Here is a 24,268-nt window from a genome sequence, read left to right as displayed (position 1 = left end):
GTCGGGAGAAGATGAGGGCTGTCCTTCCTGAGTGCTCCACCACAGCATACCACTGTTGAGCCACACTTCCGCAAACGAAGGCACAGAATAAGCCTTTCTTATTCGAAGAACGTTCACGCAAGGGCTCGAGTCAATCTCGGCGGCATCACCTGGCAGTGGACTGCGCTCGCACTCGCGAAAGCGTGCTAGAGTCGAATGGAGTGGGCCCCATGAAACGGGCCACAACAGTGCACGCTAGAGTTGGGCTCATCCTTTGAACACTTGGTACTCGTTCTATTGAGTTTCTTCGCAGCGTCTCGATCTGTTTTGCAATATAAAGGCGAAAGCCTTATATGCCTCATCGCACAATGACCTTCAATCAACCTTAATAAAAAAGAAAAAAAAAAAAAAAAACGCGTTGATACTTCTGTGAGTAAAAACGCCACGTGGTCAGAGAGACGCGCTCGTGCCCCTGCTCGCGCGTTCATTGTCGTCGTTCATCACATCGTCCTCTTCCACAGCTGGCTCCGATGCTGCTCGTAATGCCAGCGTTCATACTACCCCTACCTCTGCGAATGCGCTGACGGCAGTGGCCCACTACCAGGCGGTGCGGTGGTGGTGAAAAACTTTATTCGGCGATGGGCTTTCGCCTTCACGTTTTACAAATGTACGTGTAACACTTGCTTAGTTTTTTAAAATTTTTAATCAAGAAAGCGGTCTGTAACCAGTTCTGAATCTTACGTAGCAGTGTAGTGCGCATAACTTACTAGCGCGGACTCTGTGAAGAAGAAAAAAAAAAAAAAAAAAAAAAGAATAACGCTCCAGCACTTGGTCGTATTTTTTCTTGCCTGTCCTGCTGTTATCAGAGAAGTCTGTCCTTTCATGAACGCCTCTCGCTGCGTTCTTCAACGCCGTCTCATGGGTTTCTTCTCATAGAGCCGGTCATCGCTGCGGAGGGCTGCGGACAACCCTGTAGAGCGCACACGTGACTGAAGTGACCGCTGCGTGCGGCTACTCTACTACGAGTTCCCGGCTGCAACGCCGCCAAAGGCGCTTCCTTATTTCGGCTGGTTCCTGATATTCTATTGTACAACGCTCCAAGCTGCGTTGAAAACGGCATCTCGCAGGTCGCACTTCTCGTGGTTGTCTCTCACGCTCTGCATGCGACTGCAGTTACCGCAAATCGTCGGCCAGTACGAGCTATACTCACGAGCCGGTGAGCCCAGGACTTTCGGTTCATGCATTCCGTTGTTGCGCTACATATTGCATTACTACAATCGTATTGTAGCCTTCGGACGCAGGCATTGCGTCATCTTCTGTAGATTGCCATGATTTCCATGGTGTGATTGCCCTGCTCTCAGAGGTGCCACTCTGTCTCGTGCAAATCGTGCTGGGGGTCACTACAAGTTACCGGAGGTTGCATTTTTTGGCCCCGTATGACGGTAGTTGATAGTTACGTAATATTTGCCAAGTTCTACAATATGGTTCACGCCTAGCACGTGCACGTGGCTGGCAGTGAAGACAATGGTTGATTTCACTGCGCACCCATGCATCACGGCCAGCTCGTCGCTCTTTTAAGTTTTTATGTCTTTATTATTCGTGCTGTGCGAAACGTCTGGGACCGCTGATGTGCACAGCTTTAGTTTCATATCCATACACATCTTTCGTTTTGGGCGCAGAGGCCTCAATACTGTGTTCAGCATAACCTCTCGCGCGAGTGTAGAACGCTAGTGCATGATTTAATAGGATACAGAGCTTCTCCTCACTTGGCCATGTATTAAATGTGCAAATTCACATGTAACCCTTGTTTGGTACACATCCACATTTGACTGCTCTGTTCTGGTCTTCAGGGGACCGTCAGCTAAGGAGGCTGTTGTGCTAGTATAATCATCAGCCCCCTCATGGCTTCTGTACTCAAGGTGACATGCCATTTTTGTGTGTGGCTATGTTTTGAGTTATGTGCTAGGTCAGCTTAAGTTTCACATGAAATTTTCACGATGCGCTTTATTGAGATTTCGTATTTATAGGCAACAAGGTATACAGGACCTCCTGGACCTACTCCTTATTATGTGCAGGTTGATGGCGTCGGGCGATCAACCATCCTGCAACTTGCAGCTGCATTGTTCTGCCACTGCAAGTGACAGCCCTGCCTCTGCAAAGCAAGCTAACAGCATTTCAAGTTCAGAAGATGTCCCTTCCAGTGCACGGCTAAGGGACAGCATCACTGCTGCACCGCAAAGTAACAGCACTGTAAATGCACAGCAGAGTGACAACACTGCACTGCAAAGTGACAGCACCGTCACTGCAACGCAAAGTGACAGCGCCACTAAGACACTGCACAGCAACACTACTGCACTCAAAAGGGACGTCCCTGCCAATACACCGAAGCGGTTCAGTCACTCTGCAGTGGGACCCATTCGTAAAAAAACTTCCAGTAACCCCCGGCTCCCTCCAGAGCAGCAAAGAGTGTGCCCTTCTGTAATTGTGCATAATTGTAGGGATGGCACACCACGTTCCAGACGGACAGTGACACAGCGTTCACACATTGTTCGGAGATGCCTCACGCCGCATCCAGTTCATGACTCATCCTTCTCGGAGAGCAGCTCCGATTCAACGTCCTCAGATGACTGTGCTGAACTAAGGCGCCTGTGCCGTTCCCAGGAAGATCTTTCCATTAAGAACTGCCTGGAATCTGAATGGCAAGTGCCACTGTACAATCATACAGCTGTATGTCCCCCTCAGCTGCAGCATGCTCCAGGATCTGAGCAGCAGCTCCCATCCAGTGAAACTCTTGCTTCACATTGTCCCCCAATCTTGCCGCTTCCTCCAGAACCCAAATTGCCATTCTATGATCCTCACGTTCCACCACCGTCGTTTGTGCCACAGTCTCCAGAGCCAAAGCTGCCATTCTATGACCCCCGTGTTCCACCTCCCTCGTTATTGCAGACTTCTCCTTTGTCATCCACCGGGGACAACTTAGGAGCAGTGCCCTCGTTTGCACAGACCTCACCTTTGTCTACACGGGACAGCTTAGGAGCTGTGCCCTCGTTCGCACAGTCCTCACCCTTGTCTACGCGGGACAGCTTAGGAGCAGTGCCCTCGTTCGCACAGGCCTCCCCCTCGTCTACACAAGACAGCTTCGGAGCAGTGCCCTCATTTGTACAGACCCCACCCTTGTCATCTACATGGGAGAGCTTTGGAACAGTGCCCTCGTTCACACAGACCCCACCCTTGTCATCTACACGGGAGAGCTTTGGAGCAGTGTCCTCATTTGCACAGAATTCACCCTTGTCATCTACACAGGACAGTGCTGGAGCAGTGCCCTCGTTCGTACAGACCTCACCCTTGCCATCTGCATTTGAAAGCTGCAGAGCGGTGAAAGAGTTGACACCGGTGAAGCGGGTTACTGATGAAGAATGGCCACTTGTCAAAAGAAGCCGTTCCAGTCCAGAGTGTGTTGACCCTGATCTGTCCACTTCTCAACCGCAAGTCTTCAGAGGTGGCCTGCAGTGGCGTGGTCCAAGTACCTACAGGATGTACTGTGCGCAGCAAGATAAGGTAGGGCATCATTTGACAGCGTAGGCATTGCGTGTAAATATAATTGTTAACTGTCCCAGATTTTTTCGGATTCTCTTTAATATTATTAAGTCATGACATGGTGCTGTTGGGACGATCATTTGTCGAGGATTCAGGCCTGGTGAGATTTGGAGTCAGGTATTCCTTGATTGCCCAGGTGAACCACATGTCATCATACACAGTGTAGTGCAAACAGAACACACAAAGCGACAGAGACTATGCACAGCACTCTCCTGGACTGCCATATGTCTCTGTCCCTGTTGTGTGTTCCGTTTGCACCACGCTGTACATGTTGCCATAGCAACTAGCCAATCAGTCTATCTTATTGAATTACATGTGTCCAAAAACAATGTGCAACTTGGAACTGTGTCATCAATTATGCTTAATCATGCCAGCAACAGTTCGGTTGTGTGGGTATCTTCCATGAAGAAAATGTTTGTGGGATAAATGTGGGCAGAGCATGTTATTATGGAGTGAAAGTCAAGTTGAACTTTGCTTAAATTGTGTGTCACATTATAAGGATGCATCATGAATTGCAACAGATACCAGAAAAGTCAGTGCAAAAATTGGTCCGAATGTATTGTTGGGCTAGTTGGTTCATAGTTGAAACCAAAATTGCTTTAGGTGAAGTGAGAGGCCCCAAAACTAAAAACAAGAAATGCAGGTTAAATCGGCGCATTTATCCTTTTATTTACCCCCTTCCCACTATACCGAATTGTTGAGGAGGAGTGTTGACAACCAATGTCAAGTGTGGTTGCTGGAAGTCACTACCCTGTTTTTTTTTTTTTTTTAAACTGCTGTAGCATTTTTGGGCACTTGCCCCATTTTGTGTAGCTAGCATCCCTGATGATGATGAAATCAGCATGCCATTTGAAACGGGGTGGTTGCGCATGCCACCCTACTCGTTCCTTAAATTTAACCTTTCAGGTATTTACATGCTTATATACGTTAAGCTAGCTTATTCAAAATAGAAAGTTAACTTCAGTGCAGGTTTTTCTTTTCTTTGTGCCACCACTCTTTCAGTTGTCTCTTAGTAGTCTCCACTGCAGACTCATTCACGTTTCCTCACCTGTCTTGGAAAGCCAAAGGCTCAAGGAGGCTAACTGCTTCCACATTTATCTCTGGTTGGATTCCTCGGCGAGTATTATATGTACCCTCTTTGTGCTGTAAATGCAATACATAGAACAAATTAAAAAAAAAAAGAGTGTGAGGGCACTGTGCGCTCTTTACACATTGTGCGCTGAGTGCTGAAGATGTTTGCAGTGCATTCGAAGCGTTGGCGTGTCGTACAAAAACAGATAAACATGCTTTAAACCATATTCAGCTCAACTTGCCTACATATGTGCCACTTTGGACCCTCCTATAGGTGGCCAGCAGGAAAACATAACTTAGACAAGTGACCGTAAATTGAAATGAGAATTTCTTGTTAGTGCAGTGTACATCAAAGTGCCTCTTTGTACACTCCCTTTAGCTGTAAAGCAGGTTTTCTTTGCAAAATGTGCATAAAATTGCAAGTAAGTAGAGGTCATGGAGTCCTGGCCATGTGAATTATCCAATAGCAAGGGTGTATCCCTTACTGTCAAGCAGCCACTTGTAGATGCTGTGTTCATACCAGAATGTGCTAGAATAACATCTCCTGCGGCACTTGTTGGCAAAGAAAAGTATGTCATTGGAGTGCACTCAAATTACACCGAGGGTGCACCAAGATTGCACTCAAGTTAAACGTTTGGAAGATAATACACAGCCATAGGTTGCAGTAAGGGGCACACGCAGTTTGGTTGAGCACAACATCATCAGATGTTGCTACCAACGCTGCTGTTCACAGCTCAGTCCCGGTGTTACACTAAGCCGGAAATGCCAAAATGTTTTCGCAGTGGCACTCTCATAAGTCTACCTGAGAAACACTGAAAGTTCTTCTAGAATAGTGTAGTGATATAGACTCATATTGCCACGCGTCTTCAAAAGAGGGCTGACGACGTTTATTGAGAGCGGCTGGCCTCTGGAGAAAACGGCGGCGAGAGCTAGCTATCGAGCGGGGCGGTTAGCACGCGCACTTCTTCTTGCGCCTCTGCGCTTGCCCTATTCCCACTACTACAGCTGACAATATGTTGTCAGTTTCTCGTATCTCTTAATAAACAATGTTGTCAGTTTCTCGTATCTCTTAATAAACATTTTTTGCTCGCAGGATGGTGACAAAGATCGGCTTGCCCTCAACATGTTCTGCTATCAGGAGGAAGACACAGCAGAAGTGGTGTTCAGACCCAAGCCTGCCTCTCACACTCCACAGGCCACTGCACTTACGCGTGGTCAGCGGTTGCGACGGCGGCTCAGCCGTTGGGCACCTTCTTCTACTGCCACGCGGTCCTCAGAGGTGGCGCTTACGACATCACCCATTGTTCCTCTGCTCTCCAAGCAGATGCCGTACTCGCTTCCAGCAAAAGTGGGCCTTGTGGACTCTCATTGCCACCTAGACTTCATATTCAGTCGAGTCGGCCACTCCGGAACGTATGCCAAGTTCCGCCTCAACCACAGAGACACATTTCCAGACTGCTATGAAGGTTGTGTGGCCAACTTTTGCAACCCAGCAACATTTAGGCAGGTATGTTTGCACTGAAATTTGCAATCGCCATATTGTCTAAGTATACCATGATTCGAGGAAGAGAACTAGTTGGTAGACCAAACTGGAACCCCCATTGGAGCAAACTGCTACGGTTGGATGCAACCTAATCACTTTCAAGCTGGCATAGTTGAAGTGAAAATCATGAATGCAAGAAAAAATTGCCACAATACCAGAATGCTACAAAGGGAATTGGGAGACGAAACTAGCCAGTGTTTGAGCTTTCTGCTATGGTTACATAGATAGGAGTGCGTCTTTACTAATGTGATAGCATTATATGACCCATTACGCAAAAATCTGTTGGTGTAGTCGGCATGACCGAAAAATGGCTGACGGCGAAAAGAGTAAAAACACTTCATTAAATGCTTCGATCGACGTCAAATTCCTTAAGGAGGTTCCTGTAAGGAAAGCAAATTAATGGCTTTGAAATGAAAGTTTGGTAAATTTCGGTCTGGGTGGGAATTGAACCTGGACCTCTGGGGTGCCATGGCGAATCCACAGTTCTCGTTGACTGAAGGTGTGCCTAGTGCATGCGTCATTGCACAAGTGACAGCGCAGCCAATGTGGAGAAGGTGGTGCCTTGTCATGAGTGTATAAAATAAAAAGCATTAATGTCCAATTGAACGGCGCTGAGCGGCGCTGAACTCCTCGTGGACAAGCGCACGCGTTGAGACGCTTGGTGCATTTTAATTCAGCCTTACCGAGGCACAGTTAGAATGCAGGTGAGAGCTTGCGCAGACAAGGATTTGCAGAAATATACATTTCACCAAAGGGACTACAGAGGAATCTCGTTGATACGATCTTCACGGGAACCGGAACATATTGCGTACCATCCGAAAATAGTATTATCGAATGTATCCAACGTATTATCCAACCAAATTGCATTATCGGGAAAAGAAAAAGAAACATATTATTCCGAAAAACATATCATGCAGAATAGTATCAACGAGGTTCCACTGTATAATGCTTTTGCATTCCCACATGTAGGCAGTCTTAACTGTCTGCCATATTTTGTTAAATTTTCTTGACTTCCTGTATTTCTGCAGAGCTTGTTTGTTTAACAGGAGAGTTTGATTTGTCATACCAGTGGCATGAATTTTTTTGAAAGAGTGTTTATTTTTTCCCGTGCACTATGCATCACTGTACTGCTCATTCCCACCAACTTGCCATGCAAATTTTGAAGTTTGCAGCAATTGATGTCATGCTACTGAAGAGTGTTAGTTGGATGTACGCAGCATGTTTAGCACCGTGTTTTTGACATTAAGTGTGGTCGAAGGTTATAGTTCGGAGCCTTCTTTACACTGATGTGGAAAGCTGATGTCATCATGGCTCAAAACTCCCCATTTAACAATGCAAAGCAATTTCTACAGTAGAAGGAAGAACAAGCACTCAGTGACATTGTTTTGGGCACAAAGGCTTCTCATTATTCATAACCGAGGGATGCATAATACAAATTTATTTGTCATGTAAAGAAATGCATAACTAGATGACCAGTCGCATATTGTGAAGCACAGGAACTGCGCCAGGCACAGAAGACAGTTTAAAGGGGCCCTGAAACACGTTTCGAACATAATGAGAAAATGTTGCTGATCTGTTAACAAGGCTCCTGTGAACATGTGAGCCAAATGTCATTGCACTGCATGTAACAGGGAATTTATAGCCTCGTATAAAAAGCAGTGAAAAATCACTTGCCCTTGCTTCTGCAACGTCGTTATGCAGCATCATCGCAAGGAGCTAGACCCACAACAGCTATTGGCTGATTTCGTGATCGCGAAAATCTTAGTAATACAATTATTGCTCCTTTGAGTTAAAGAACTGAAAAACATATATGTCTGGGGTGACCTCAAAAAGACAGAAAAACCATTTCATCTTTGCACTGCTGGTCTAAACATCACAGTTGCTGTGCCTGCTTTGCGTGGCCTCTGAGATGAAAAATGTGGTGTAGATAACGCGGTCACCGCAGGGTGCTGCTGCGAGCTGTCTCTCTCGCGTTCAACCTCTGGGCGGAGCCAGAGGTGCATTGCTCCCATGCGCTCCCTTGTCGTCTCCGCTGTGTAGTCTCCAACGTGCTAGTGGAAATGAAAGGTGATAGAAAGGCTGCTGATCGATCCAATCACTACGTCTAACTTTGCTTGTGTTTGAAGTATTCGCAAGGCTTTTGTGGCAGGAGATTCGTGAGGCGCCGTAATTTAATAGTGATGTCATACTACTATGATTAGTTCGAAAAGTTTTTCAGGGCCTCACTTACGTGAGACAGGGCATGTGCTAGTAAATGTGACGAGAACTGTCACATTCTATCGTATGTTGCTACTGATTTGTCTTCTGCGTAGTGCTGGATCATCACCTACTCACAGAGTTTCTAATTCTGAGCACGGGAATACATCACTAGCGTGATTTGCATACTTTTGAATGCTAGATGCATGCGACTACACTAAAAGGAAACAAATTCAGTTTCCTGCCTTCAGTCATAAATTATTATGGACCATAAATAATTGTGTTAAAGTTGCACAATTTTATTGCAATGTTCTGCAGACTCCACTGAAACAAACTCAAGTTGGTGGAATGATGCTTCATCCATTTTGTAGTGAGTGGTCACAATTAAAAGTGATTAAATATCAGTCTATTGTACCGTCAGTCATGTTGCATACTTTCATAAAGATAATTGAACTAGAGGCTTGAAGCACATGCACAGGTTAATTGTATTTGCTGCAAGCATTACGAAAAAGAAAGAAAAAGAACCATTCTTTCGCAGTTACTGATGGAACGTCGAACATGTTGCCAAACATGGTAGTACCTTCAGCAAAGTGGTTGTGTGTAGCAACACTCAGCACATTGAATTAAAATGGAGCCACACTCAGTATACAGGGGAGGGGGGGGGGGATAATTACCTGAAGTTCAATATCAGATTTTCTTTCTTTGCCACGACTGGATAGAATTTGCGAAAGCAAGTCATATAGACAACCATGTACTCCATTACTGAAGAGGATATGGAGGAACTGCCCAGTTTTTTCACATCCAGCCTGCATGCAGAGGTACAGCTGTGAGCAAAAGTATATGGACCGATGGCTTGCGTAAAAACAAATTTAATCGTAATTCAGATGTAACGAGTGTAATTGACGAGTGCACTGGACGGTTCGCAATGCCAGGTTCATTACTGCAGTCCTCTGTTGCTAGTGACATTCATAGGTGGAGAGAGGAAAATCAGTTTTATCGTGGCGCACCTGGTACGTATACTCTTGTTCAGGGAGCACACTTTACATTCTAGGTCTCTGTCCACACTATTGAATTTGAACTTGTTATAACGCAGCGCCACATCTGGAGTTACCTGCTGTCAGAGGATGGTGTTTGGGGTGCCTTTGGATGCCATCCTCACATGGCCAACGAGTATAACATGGACATTGAGGAGGACCTTGTCCATGCCCTTGACCATCCTAGTGTGGTAGCTCTTGGTGAGATCGGCCTTGATTACTCGTACAAGTGAGTGCATATGCAGTATATGATGTGGTGAGGCATGTGGTAAATGGGGGCAGTTGGGGAAATTGGGGAAATTGCCCATAGATGCGTAGTGGCTGATGATATAATAGCAAAAGATAGTATGAAAGAAAAAAAAATATTACTGGTTCTGGGAAGCATTCACTGGCGCCATCTGGTGTTACATTATGCAGTGAGCACTACAGATTGGTCTTGCTATTTGTGTGAGTGAGTGTCTGTGTGGTCTGTGCCATTGTGAGGCATGGGTTAAGGATGGACAGTTGGGGAAATTGCTTTATGGATACATGATGGGCAATATCAAAGGAAAGCATTGAAATAATTATTGGGGTTGGTAAGCATTCGTAGGCACCACCAGGTGTTACAGTATACAGTGAGTGCATTGCTGCTATGGGAATTTCTATTGTCTCTTGTCTTTTGTTAATTATTTTTTTTACGTGAAGGAAAGCAAACTGCATTTGCTACAGGGAGAAGTGAAAGTGTTGAACACTCCTGTCATTTTGCATCCACTGTAGGGTAAAAGGTCTATGCTTTGGTGCCTCTTATTTGTCATTGCAGCTTTTGATTTACCTCTCTCTTAAAGGGACACTAAAGAGCATACTAAGTCAGCTTAGCCTGTTCAAAGTGTCATTTCTAAACTATTTTGATTCAGTTGATGGTAAAGGGTTGACTACTAGTGGAATGAATGAAGGTGAAACTTTCCTCTAGAAAAAGAAATTGGTGCCGAAACCTCAGTGACTTCTAATGTAACACATTTTCTTGTATTTGGGCTGTCTCTCAAAGCTTGCTATTTCGTGTCTGATTTCTTTTGAATAAATTGTAGGCTCTCTATATGGATAAACAATTAACTATGCCAGAGTAGGCGTTGTCGAAATACGTGTCGTAATGGAGAGCTTTTGTGGGAACTGTAAGGTGGCTTCGCCACCTGTCTTTCATTTTAAAGTCCTTTCTGACCTTGCCAGGCATGGTAAGAGAGGATGCCTGGCCACCTCGCACGATTTTGCTTTGTAGAAGTGTAGTTTACTAATACAGTTGAGCCTCATTATAACAAACAGATACGGTTATCAGATGTAACAAAGTAAATCTAAAATGTTTCTCACTCATACCATTGTGTAACAAATATGTGATCATAATGAATATCGGATATAATGAAGGTATAGTCATGTCTGATGCAACTTCGTTATAATGCAATTTGACTGTACATTTTACATTCTGCTATCCCTTTAAAAGGATGGCCAAAGGAAAATATTAAGTCTAGCTAGATTAAAAGATTAGGCTTTTCTTATGAGGAATTCGTCATTCGTAACAAAACACGAGCTTTTGTAAGTGAGAAAATGACAATAATAGAAAATTGGAGTGGTGTTACCTGTTGTGGACTATGGTACTTCTCACATATATGTGACATTAGCTACCCTGATTCAAAGAGAGTGGCTGCTATGTGCCACCACTGCAAGCCCCACATTGCTTTCTCTGTTTACAACCCTGAGGGCGAAACCACCATCACCCACTCCTGTGGCCGCTAAGGCTCAAGTAACCGTATCCAATATCCTGAACCCAGGCATAGCTGCAGAGCGACTCACGCAAGCAGAATACCTGCAGCCGCCAAGCAGCGCACTTCGTATATAGAGCTGAATAAAGAGTTTTTAAAATACAAAACAGTGGCATAGAGGGAGGTCACGTAGAGAACATGTCAACTCCTCAGTTTTGGCGAAGGTGGTTCAAAATGAGGAGCAGCAGCCGCAGGACAGTCAGCGGCAATTGTCCATGCAACAAACTGATATATAGGCACAGAGGAAATGGTAATAGACTTCTAGACAAACGCTCTCATCAATCTAGTTCGATTTAATATTTTCCTTTGGTGTCTTAAATGTTGTATATATATACTGAAACTAATGTTGACTAGTGGGTTAAACTACACTGTTGAAGTTGCAGCACAGGCGTGTCTGGTGCAGTTCACAGCGAAGTCCCGTGTGCATGCTATCGCCTTCGAAACGATTGGCAGCCACTCATGAAACAACATGGAAAAGCCAAGCGTGTCGAGTTTGAGTGGTCTAGGCACATGGCCTTGAATTCACACTTTCCAGATACACTAGTGCCACTGCACGGGTTTTCTTCAAAGCCGTGTAATGGTGTGTTCTCGGCTCGTGCCATTTCCACAATGTTTCAGCATCCTTCAGAATTCCAACAAATAATCGATGGCCCAACAATAATCATATTTTAAGTGTGCCACAATGCAAAAATTGTGTAATATGAGTGATAATGGCAATAAAGAAAATGACGGCGTCTCGGGCCGCTAGGAGCCCTACCAGCCCAATGCAGATCAGCATCACGTGCTGCAGTGACTCGCGCAATGCTTTGCTTTAAGTAGATGTCAACTACAGTTGAGTGTGCCAAATTTTTATTTAGGAACCAGTGCAACCACGGAGTGCAAAAGGATGTCTTCCGGAGGCAGCTGCAGTTGGCCCTCAACCGTAAGCTGCCACTGGTGATTCACTCGCGGGACTCCACTGCAGACACCATCGAGATCCTCAAGGAGGTGGGCTGTTCGCTGTTCTGCTGTGTACCATTTTAAACATGAAACGCTTCTTCACTTCATTCTGCGCAGTACCATTGGAAAACGCTCAATCCAGTGGAAGCCATTGTGAGCTCATTAAGAATCTGCGGAAATGTTGATGAAATCCTCTACAACTTATGTCAGTGCCTCCTTTAAAAGATGCCTGCTGCGTGAGCTGAGAAGCTGGTCCAGCCCCTCTCCTCTTTCCTCCTCTCCACCACCGTCGGCTGCAAGCGCTCCAAAGTAGAATCAGGTGCGCCTGTCTCCGAGATTATAGCGGCGTCTGTTGCAGTCCTGTAAGCAGCACTTGGTCTCTTGCCAAGACATTGGTCGAGCGCGCGCCAGTCTCGAGGTCGTCACTTTTTCCGCAACAGGAGGTACTGTTGGTTGCCAGCGCAGTCTCTCTCTCTCTGACTACCCTGAACCACGGGAACCTCCATTCCAATTGGAAACCGAGCAACGCGGCAGGAATCTAGTAAAGGAGGCATTAGTTTTGTTTATTATGCAGCGACAGAAAAAAAAAATGGAGGCCGGTGCCACTGGTGTGCTGCCAAACTGGTGCCACTTTGACAAGATATAGCTGTCCGATTTCCACGCTGTGGATTTCATAATTACGGACTCCACACACCGTGGTGGCATAGTAGCCGTGGCGTTGCGCTGCCAAGCCCGAGGGCGCTTAATTGAATTCCGGTGACCGCATTTTGGTGGGGGTGAAATGCAAGACCGCCCCTGTACCGTGCATTGGGTGGTCAAAATAACCCGGAGTCCCCCCACTATGGTGTGCCTCGTAATACATCTTGATTTTGGTGTGTAAAATCGTAGAATTTAATTTAATAATTGCAGACTCCAACTAGCCCAGTTTCAAACCATGCCGTGATTCTGTCCTGTCCATATAGTTAAATGCCTTTTTTTTTTTAAGGGAAGCATTCTTTGTCTCTCACTTCCCCATTTCCTTTTGCGGGTGCTTGCTGGGGATCGATGTGCATACTGAGTACAGATGAAAGAGAGAGGCTCAAAAGAAGTGTCATGTGGAGCAGGAACATTTTCAATACACAGTATTGAATGAGCAATGGAAGTTGACTGGTAATTGCTTGCGAGTGCAAACAGCTGCTTTGAGAATCGCTTCACACGGGATAAGTTTGGCTCAGTGTAGTGCGTGCAATAAACTCTGGTTTCTGTCAGACGTGTTTGTATTGCTGAAGTGCCACAAGTTCACGTTGAGTTGGGCATTTCCAGTGAGAACTTGTCAACCTTCGCCACATGCTCTGTACTTTCTAATAGTCAGTAAGCAAACAAAGAAAAGCATTCTTTTGCAAACTCTGAAGAAAGGAAGCTTCACTAAATGACCAACCTCAACGAAATTGCACTTTGAATTGGTTTTGAAGGGGCCCTGAACCACCCCTTCGGCTTGGTGAAATAACATAGTCCGCGGGTAGCATACACTGCTGTGAACATCTTAGCCAAGTTTCGCTGTCGTACGCTGTGCGCGGAGCTCGCAAGCGGAATGCGAAGTCACCTTTATCTCAAACGCTCTCTTTTCGACAGAAGCCATGTTCCTCACTCTTTTCTGGACGCTTTATTTCGTAATAAAGTAGATTCAGATCATCATCATCATCAGCCTATATTTATTTCCACTGCAGGACAAAGGTCTCTCCCTGTGATCTCCAATTACCCCTGTCTTGCACTAGCTGATTTCAACTTGGGCCTGCAAGTTTCCTAACTTCATCACCCCACCTAGTTTTCTGCAGTCCTCGAGTGCGCTTCCCTTCTCTTGGCACCCATTCTGTAATTCTAATGGTCCACCGGTTATCTACACTACTCATTACATTGCCCAGCTCTCTTTCTCTTAATGTCAGCTGGAATATCGACTATCCCCGTTTGCACTCTGATTCACGCCGCTCTCTTCCTGTCTCTTAATGTTTGGCCTAAAATTTTTCGTTCCATCGCTCTTTGTGCGGTCCTTAATATGTTCTCTAGCTTCTTTGTTAACCTCCAAGTTTCTGCCCCATATGTTAGCACCGGTAGAATGCAATGATTGTACACTTTTCTTTTCAACGATAGTGGTAAGCTCCCAGTCAGGATTTGGAAATGCCTGCCGTATGCACTCTAACCCAATTTTATTCTTCTGTAAATTTCTTTATCATGATCATGGTCCCATAATAAAGTTGATTCCCATATGTGGCTGCTATTGGTAGCTGCGGTCAGCTACCAATAACAGATCAGTTACAATAATAAGAATAAGATAACAATAATAAGAACAGTTCTGCGCGTTGTTTGTGTGACCGCACACAACCGCTGTCAAAACGCTGGTGTGAGCAAGCGCGCCAGTAGCAGCGAGCGAAGGTTCATGCGGTTTATTGCTTCAACGGAAGCTTGAGCAGCGAAAGCACAGCGCATACAAAGGTAGGAGCTGTGTTGCAAATCGCTTTAAAGATACGGTGCGTGCGAGTGACCGCCCGGCGACGCGCAAAGTACAAGTTGCTCGCAGAGCAGAAGCCGCAACCCCTCTCTCCCGCGCTGCCTTCCAGCTGTCCTACTTCCGCGTGGGAGATTGAGTCGCCAGCTCCCCTTGCGCCCGGTCGCAAGATAGGCATTTGGTGCCGCGGCTAAACGTTGCCTCCCTCCCTCCCGTCCCCCCTGGCATTTAGAGCGACGAAACAAGTGGTGTTTGCACTCCGCCGTGCGTTCGTTCCCCGTGAAAGCACACGTCCCTCGCGCCCTTTCACTCGCACATTCAGCATACGGCCAATGAGAGTTTTTTTCTACATCCGGACGCGACCATCGAAGACTGAGCCCTTAACACCTTCGCTGTAAAAATGCTGAGTCATTCACAAGACCGTTCACCAGCTGTAGACAAAACCAGCCGGAAAATGTTCCGGTTAGTCAAGCACACTTTCGTTTGCCGCCGCCGCCCCAGGCGCTCATTCGCCTGCATTTAGTGAAGTGTAATTCAAAGCTAAGCAAGAGCGGCGCGCTCCAGCGTTGTAGCAGACGACGTGAAACACCTCCCCTAGTCCCTGTGCGCCTGCGCCGCTTCGCTTCAATGCGTGGCCGTGCTGGATGCACTGGCGCTCCGCGGAGCGCCGCCATGCTGAGCTGTGTTCAACCTAAGAGTGGACGACCCTGTACTTAGGTTGAGGTGGACGTTAAAGAACCCCAGGTGGTTGAAATTAATCCGGAGTCCCCCACAACGGCCTGCCTCATAATCAGATGGAGGTTTTGGCACGCATTTTTATAATTAAAAATTTCAGCAATGGAGAGTACATTTGTAAATACAAAAATCTAATTACTTAAAATTACCCACAACTGGAAAACTTGCTTCAGCGTGTAGAAACTGCTACTATAGGCTATGCAATAAGTTTTTCATGTTAAAGTCGAAAGGTTGAGGTATCAAATTCAGCATAGCATAGTTGACACATCGGGCTTTACAGGGTGAATCCAGTTCCTGCAGTGTACGAGGTCTGTGTAATCTTTCTCTCTTGCATTTTACTGCAGCGGGTGCCAAGGGACTACCTCATTCACCGTCACTGCTTCACGGGAAACTGGCAAGAGGCGCAGGAGTGGCTTGATGCATTCCCCAATCTGTGCTTGGGCCTCACCCCGCTAGTGAGCTTCGACAGAGTGGGTCCACTCATTGAGGTCGCCCGCAAGATTCCCCTCAACCGTTTGTTACTGGAGACAGACTCACCTTACTTCCTTCCAAAAGAAGTATGTGTGGCACATTGTTTTATTTATTTATTCGTAGTACCCTCAGGGTAAAGATACATTGTGGAGGGGAGGGAGGGGCTACATAGACAAAGGTTAAAAAAAAAAAAAAACGGTAGGCAACCCTAATCTTCAACTTGGGTGTCTCCTAGTGGCACTCGCACCTCGTCGTTGGTGTTCTGTGCTTTCGTGTGTGGGAATCAATGATTTCTAATTAATTCTAATTATTCCAGACACTTCAGTAACTCAGCTTGTAAATAAACTTATGACTCTGATATATCTATGAGACCCATGAATTTTGTACTGTACTATTTTTTTTTCAATTTTTTTTCTGAATTTCGTCCCTGGTCGTCTCGGGAGGTGAACAGGAAGTGCTGCACAAGAAACAAGAGTGTCACTCGATGTTCGTGCCACTAAAAAAATACACAAAAGCACATCATAAATATACGTTAAGAATCATGTCGGCTCACTAATTACATTTCTTCATCAACACTTTTGGAATACAGTTAAACCTTAATATAATGAAATCAGTAAAATTGGCTATTTGCTTTGTTATATCAAAATATTGTTATATTGAATTCTGATATTTTGTGCGAATAGGTAGAGTAGCCAATATAATTTGCTTACACGAAAAGGGCCGTGAAATTTTCAGAATTATCGGGCAGTTGGAAAAAGCCAACTTGAATGAGAAAAGTTCATTTTGTTCAACTTGAGAGATAGCGTTGGAGAGATAGCGTTGAACAATATGGTTTCATGCTATGTCGACGATATTTTCACATCAGTAGTAGGAACCGAAGCTAGCGATGCATTCACGTTCGCTCCGCCCCTAGGTCTGATAGTGTCACCCGCAGTAAATGTGCCGGTAGCGGGGATTGAATGCTTTGTCTGCCTCGCTTTAACGCATCTTTGAAACTCAACATTACGAAACCACCAGTACTAAATGCGCAGGAGGACAGCACACGTGATACCACGCCATCTCAGTACGTTCAATCTTTGCACATGCGATAGATTATCTCTAAAACAGGGTGTGCGGACTGCATTATGCGCTCAGCCATGCACAACCATGTCTGTGCTTGAAAAGGAGACGCGTGCCAACTTGCCACCCACTTTCTCCCCTCGCGTGCCCTTGATCGCATTACTGGGCTTCTTCGATTGTGCAGTCCTGGACTGTCTGCAATCTGTCTGCGGCTTCCGGTCTGACTAGCCCTGACAGAAGAGCACGTCACAGTCACGTGATCCAACTGTCGGGGACTGTCCAAGGTTTCGTTCAAAAGCACCGTGACCAGAAGTCACTCTCCTGGCTGCTGTTGTCTGCCCTTAGCTACTTGTAGATAGCCCCCCTACCCAGTGACTTAGCGTAGCCTCCGAAATGGTGCAATCTCAGAGACCACGTCGCCGACACAACCGTAAAGCTTGCATAGTGAAATCGCAGCCTGAGCACATAGAATGTGTTTGCAAAGCCCAGTTTACGTCTCGCTCTTCATGCCCCTTAACCGCTGTACTTAAGTTAGCTTATTGCCCGCGAAATTTAAGCGGAATTCCCACATGGATGTAAGCAAAATCTAGGTCGTGCCACGTCTCTGTTCATGCAGAAAGCACCCACTGATATCCTCAAAGCTTGTGAGACTGTCTACTAATGAAAGGCCCAACGCGTGTCTAGGACAGAGTGTGTACACCATTTACTAAACCTGCACGTCAAAAGGAAACCGTTCGAACTTGGCAACAGAAGTGATCAACGTGTATGTCAACAGCAATTGGCGAAGCTCCGATGGTATACAGTTGAACCCCACAATAACGAAATCGACGGGGATACCAAAAAATTTCGCTATCACGAGAATTTCATTATCGTGAAATAACGCTACAAATAAAGAAATGGTCAGCAAAAAGATAACTTAATGCCAAAATTCAGAATAACGATCATTATTCAGTTTCCTTGTCATGTTAACAATGCCTCAGTACTACAAACTAATATTCCGAAATCTGGGGATTCTTAGATTTCCATGTATCATTCATGGCAGCCGAAACAGCAGGCTGGCAGACGAACAAGGCGCATGGGTCCAAAAAACCTGAGACTGCACCCGAGAGGGGGTGGGGGGGGAAGAAAAAATCAAGGGAAACGCAGGCGGTAACTTTTTTTTAATCTAGTGCAGAGATGACGACGGATCAGGTTTTGCGAGCGCCCGGAAAAGTGTCACCTAGCAACGGGGGCGCGTCTCTTCCTTCTTTCACCGTTCTTTCCGTGCACACCTCTTTCTTTTGCGCTTCTTTATGCGGCCGTTACTGATTACGCACGTGGAGAAATGTAACCTCCAGAGTCCGTACTAGTGGGGATACGTTGCGGGTGTGCTACACAGTCGCACTTTGCGCTTTCCGGACAGTGTCGTTTACACGCGCTTGCGCTTTCGCATAGTTCACATGTCTGCCTTGAGTGATACAGTTACGGTGTCCACGACAAGGAATGTGAAAACAAACAAACAGCAAGAAAGATTGCACTTTGGAGGCGACATGGAGCTACTTTTTATGTCGGTAGTTTTCTCGGCATTAGCGTCTGATTTGCGCACGTCACTCTTATTATCGGTGGTGCGTGGCGGTGAAATCTGTCAATAACAGGTCGATGGCGATGCGACTGTACATAAAAAAAAAGAAAAAAAAGAAAGAAAAAGCAGTTTAAACAAGCAACACACGCGATAGGATCTTATCGCACTTCAACCTTATGCGGTCGCTTCGGCAGTCGCTCTTGGTTGCATGATGCGCGATTATGGAGGTGCGTTCACAAGCAGCTGCTTGTAATTAAACCATCCATAATTAAACCATCTGCGTCCGCGTAAATTTTCATTTATTGTCTCTGTATTCCTTTGCAGAGGCAGTGAAATTTCGTCAACACGCTTTGTTATATTGAGGTTCTATGAGTAGTGATCATAGAAGTAAGTAGTGTAATGTGCACACATATATCGTAATACAGTGAGATATGTTTTGTGATGGGAAGAAAATTCATCGACGGATTACGGTACTCCATGATACGAATTTCGAGCGCAGCTGTTTAGGCGCTTTGAATTCGCTATCATCGTCATCATCAGCCTATATTTATGTCCACTGCAGGACGAAGGCCTCTCCCTGCGATCTCCAATTAACTCTGTCCCTCATGACTCATGAACTCGATATATATTATGGCAAAGAATTTGATTCTGTCGACACGGTGCTCTTGGCTGGCGGCGCTGAGCCTCTGCTCAGTTAGCTTGTTTAGCAGCAGCGGCAGACGAAGCATTTTCACTGGTCACATCACTCGTTCAGAAGGAAATATGAACACTGGGAACGTGTGACTCGTGCGGAGCGAATTTTCTAGCAGCGGGGGCGCTGCAGGCGAACTAGCACATGTGCAGTGGGTCCGAAGCCCAGACTAGCACTTTGTTTCCGCATTGGCTGCATGCCTGATTGCCACTGGCACTCTGCTTTCCCCCTCCCCCTTTCTCCATGCCCTCCTCCGCTGTCCACCTCCTGGTTGCACTGCACCCTCCTCACAGCATTCCTCCTCGTGTCTTTCATCCCCCTGCTGCTCTCTGCATTCGCTTTCATCTTTCGCCGTGCTTGTTCGCTCGGTTACGCCGCCGCTGCTCGCCGCTGGAAGGGGCGCTTAAGACCTGCGCTCCTAAAATACGTCGTGTAGGACATGCAGTGTGATAGTACACACTTCCTGCACCACTGGAAACTGTGCAGCAATAAACGTTCCAGTGCCCCGTCATGGTCACAGTGTGTAGTTCATTGGGTACCCAGTTGGGGTGGGCTGGGCTCCTGAGCATATTGCACAATGGTGCCGCCTTAAGCAGCGTCAGTCTTCCCACTGGCATCACACTTGAAAGTGAAGCATTGTTTTGGTGTGGGCAAGCGCCGGGTGAGGGCGCGTGTGGTGAGGAGACTCTGAAAAGGAGAGGCAAAGGGAATAAGAGCGTTGCTCCCTTTTGCTTATTCAGGATGCTTACCCAATCACTCAATGTAAACTCCAGATTTGTAGGTGCTTCTAGTGAGTCCCAAAGCGAAGTCATTTACATACAGAACTTGGTTTGAGCTCATTGGTGCTGTCACATGACCTATAAAATGTCTCTGTATAAACTACTGTGGTGTTCACTAACCCTAGCTTCCTCTAACCTCTGTTGGAAAAACACCTCCAATCACTTCACCAGGGCTTAATTAAAAGATAGTATGAAAAATGCCTTTAGGCTGCTCTTAAACACTTAATGCTGTAGAATGCTAGGTTTTTATGGCTGTTACCCCACTTAATTCTAATAATGCTCTAAATTAAAATTTGCATGCCCTAATTATAAGATATATGTGCTACAGGCTGCTCCAAAATGAGAATTTCTCTGCTCCAAGAATTTCTCTGCTCCTATCTGCTGCGGAATGAAATTTTATCTGCTCCGAAAAATTGCTACAAAATGACTTTGAGCATTCCCACTAAGCGTGGACTGCTTGGCTAGTTGGTTGTGAATAGCATTATGAAACATCGTTCCAGCGCACAAATAAACACGGACAAGCAGAGAAAGACAACAAGCACGCCAGCTTGTTCTTGTTGCCTTTCTCTGCTCGTCCATGTTTATTTGTGCGCTGGAACGATGTTTCATGAGCATTCCCACCCCTGGAATAGTCATTAGTAGCATACCTGCCAACCTGTGAATGTGAAAATTTGTAAAAGAAAATTAGTGCAGCTTGCACTAGTGGTGCAAGGCTGGGGCAAACAGCCAAGCTACAGCCAGGGTCGCTATCCCGACGAAGCTGGATACTCAAATGCAGACTCTCGCATTCTCGTTCTCGAAACTCGGGATCTTCGACTCGACGACGCCTCTTCTCGGCTACAGCTTCGGCACGGTATTCCGGATCGGCTTGCCGCCACGGTGTAGATTCTCGCTTGGCCGCACTACTCGCTTCAAGACATGACCTGGTGAAGTCTTGACTTGTCTAGGCGAAGCGAGGCACATGTGGTTGCTATGCAACACGTAGTGATGTCATGGCTAGACAAAGCAGGTGCGCGGTCAGCTCGGCGTAGGGCGGTGCGGAGGGGAAGCGAGGCACAGCTGTGCCAAGTGGTTGCTAGGCAATGCACGGTGATGTTATCGCCAGGTGCAGTTTCTCGTCTACGGTATTCGGACCAACCTCTGGCCTAAACAGCTCTGCTGTTAAAAACCTGTGAACACGATCGGTGGCGGGAAGCTCCGGAGAATAGCACGCACCAATAGATGCAGCACACTAGTAGCAAGACACTTCCAGCAGGAGGTACTGACAAGCAACACACTGTCTTTAGATCACAACGACTTCGCTGAAAAAAGTCATTTGCTCGAAGCAAGTAGTCTTGCAAGTGCTCTCTGCTTCCTGTGGCGCCTTGTTATGCCACGAGGGTGGTGCAGGTACCACCACATTTTTCTTGTGTGTGCATTTTGTCGTAATCTCACATGGTCCCACGATTTAAGAGCCCTAAACAATTTCTTGAACAGAACTTTACTTCCGTTAAACTTAGCGCAACATTCGTAAACTCATACAGCGAGCTGAAATTCGTAAACTTCAACAAAAATTCGGAGAAAGTTGGCAGGTATGGTGTAGTCTTGGCTGCAAAGTATGACTGTGCCAGTTATTGCTTCCTTCAGTCCTATGTACAATAAGTGAGCAGTTTCTTCTGCTTGCAGGGCTGTTTTCTGTAGCTGAAATGAATACGTAGGTTGCTCTGAATGGAATATGTGTAGTTTTCTTTCGAGAAACTGGTGTCACGCAAATGCAGTTCATGAAAGAATTACTTGTGGTAGTGTTTAGCCTCCTTACAAGTCGTATTCGATGCGGAAATACCTTCGTTTTATTCGGCATTTATTTTCAGCTTATCTTCGTTACGCACTGATATCAGCAAGAATTAGATTTACCTTGTCATATCTGTTAACCCTTTAAGGACAAGACATAAATACCTGAACAAAATTTAATTTGCCATACAATTGTGCAAAATACACTGGGAATAAGCATAATCAATGAAAATAATAAAATATTTTGCGAGAACTTTTTCATCAATAGGGGGTGACACCAGGCAGAAAACTGTAAGTGGGCTTCACTCCAAAGTCACCTAGGGCTTCGTTTGAAACTTGTACTCATCTCATCGTATGCAAACCACAGGTGTACATTGCATTTGCTTTACAAAATGTGTGTGATACTCATTGCAGCCAGATATGTTGGACCAGGTCTGTCTCTTCTGACTGTGCTCTGAAAAGAAAAGGAGTTGCGTGCCAAACTTTTTCCTCGTCCTGTGTTCCTGTTCTAATCCAACAAATGACGCCTGCTGCCTGTTATTCATCATTGACTGAAGATATTTAGCCAGAAACACTGTACTGAGTACCCAAACTCAGCAAGAAATCTTTTCTTCAGGTGTGTAGGCAACACCCATCCATTAGTGTTATAGTGTTAAGGTTCGACTATAAAAAGAATTTGGGCGAATTAGTACGTTGGTATGTGTGACATTGTGTAAATGGCACTAAAGAAACGGGGGAGCCTTCGATGTGGAGGGGAGCATGATATCGCGAGCCATCACTATGCTTCGCGCTTCTCTGCAATTGACGTGAACCGTGCGCGGATTCAGGGATGTCTATGTTGGCAGATGGCTTTAGCAGCCTGCACTTTCGACACCAAGTGTATGCATGGGCGCAGGTATGCTGTTTAAAGACATGGGAATTCCTTCATGAGTGAGACGAAAAACAGATTCACTTCATCGCTGAGCTTTGACATGTCCGCGCCACTGCAAAACAATCGCAGCAAAGCGAACAAGACCACCAAGCACCCGCAAAGGAAGCGGCAATTACGACGATGCGTCTACACTGCCGGTGCGCAGGATGTGATAGGTTGCTAGACTAGTCGCCAAGATCCCCGCTGTCTCCCCTGCTAAAAGGAGATGCTTTGTACTGGCGCAGCAAAACATCTCCCATCCCCCAGCGATGTCTTTTTCAACATGACGTCATGGCTCAGGAAAGGCACGATGTCACATGATGCACAATCCATGCTGCAAAGTGAGAAATTTCTCATTGCTTGGCTGAGTGACACAGTGAACAGCGCCATGCTGTAAATTGCCATTGCACATCATTTTTACGTTTTAGTGTAGTTTGTATCTCATGTACAGTCATGTACTTATTTCACTTTTCACTTATTATTTTTCCCGCCTCTTTTTATTGTAACTTTCCTCTCCTTTATTTTTTCTCTTTACCTGCATCTTTCTCACTGCAGTGGGAAGTTCAGATGTCCACTGAGAAGTGAGACAGTTACAATGCCCACAGCCCTTCGTTTCCTACCTCCTTTTGTTCATTTTACAACAAACTGATACTGCTACTGTGTGAATACTGCTTAACCATTTACTAATGTTGTTTTTGTGCCCAATTAGGAGCAGGTAGGGGTCCTGTTCATCTGCTCTGTTTGGCAACAATTTTTCTCCTTTGTGCTATGCAGGAGTCGAAAAAGCTTCGTTGTTCACATCCAGGCATGGCCATACACGTGGCCACGCGGGTTGCATCTCTTCGAAACATTCCTGTCGATGTTGTCCTGGCCGCGGTCCGTGAGAACACGAAGCGCATTTACAGCATATGACATCGAAGACATCTTCACATCATCAAGCTCACGTGGCATGCAGTGTTCCTCTGCATCTATTGTGTTGTGAAAGTGAAAGCTGTGTGTGTGTCATGTTCCTGTTGCACTGAACGCAGAACTGCTGAAAGCCTTTGATTAAGTATGTTCTTGAAGGACCTGTTAACCTTTCATCATCATCGATGTTGCCCCTGCTCACAGCGAGACGCTGATTTGGTGCAGTTGTTGTTGAAGTAAGCACTGTGCTTCTCTAGTCAGATCAATGAATTATACTATGGAGGCAGAAGCCCACCTGCCTTGTGAAAAGTTGTGTTGCCTCTCTTTTGTGTTTCATATCCAAATTAGCCCGACATTGTAAGCTTTCCAAGCTTGATTTTGTGTTGGCCTTTGCTCACCTGCATTATGTACTTTACTTGTCGTTGACACAATACTGTAGGCAGTGTTTGGTGGCTAACTTGCAGACCTGACATAAAGTTAGGGTTGGCAGCTGACGTTTCTAAGCGTTGGTAATTTTGCTAGCAAAAAATGGTTGCTCACGCAAAAGTGTTGTTCAGCAACGATGTGACAACACTTAGGATTACATGCAAACCGATAGCATGTGTGTAGGTGAAATGGTTGTGCTGTAGAAAGTGCAAGGTGTTTGGCTGAGATGGCTTATGGTAATTGATAAACAAACACATGTTCCGTTTCTGAAATGTGCCAAAAATATTCAGGTATCAGGGTTCTTTTCATGTGTGCGCTACTAAATTACA

General features: G+C 45.8%; 1 protein-coding gene across 1 annotated transcript; it reads left to right on the top strand.

Moving 5' to 3' along the window:
* The first annotated feature begins 945 nt into the window (after window positions 1-945).
* On the top strand, window positions 946-23,822 carry LOC119461195 (uncharacterized). The gene is made up of 7 exons (XM_037722415.2): window positions 946-1,195; window positions 2,055-3,537; window positions 5,741-6,154; window positions 9,480-9,649; window positions 12,068-12,197; window positions 15,711-15,923; window positions 23,382-23,822. The coding sequence occupies exons 2-7, from the start codon at window positions 2,059-2,061 to the stop codon at window positions 23,517-23,519; spliced, it is 2,544 nt and encodes an 847-aa protein (XP_037578343.1). The 5' UTR covers window positions 946-1,195; window positions 2,055-2,058; the 3' UTR covers window positions 23,520-23,822.
* Window positions 23,823-24,268: the final 446 nt, after the last annotated feature.

Source organism: Dermacentor silvarum, chromosome 8 (assembly GCF_013339745.2).
Source record: "Dermacentor silvarum isolate Dsil-2018 chromosome 8, BIME_Dsil_1.4, whole genome shotgun sequence".
NCBI lineage: Eukaryota > Metazoa > Arthropoda > Arachnida > Ixodida > Ixodidae > Dermacentor > Dermacentor silvarum.
This window is presented reverse-complemented; position numbering and strand designations above follow the sequence as displayed.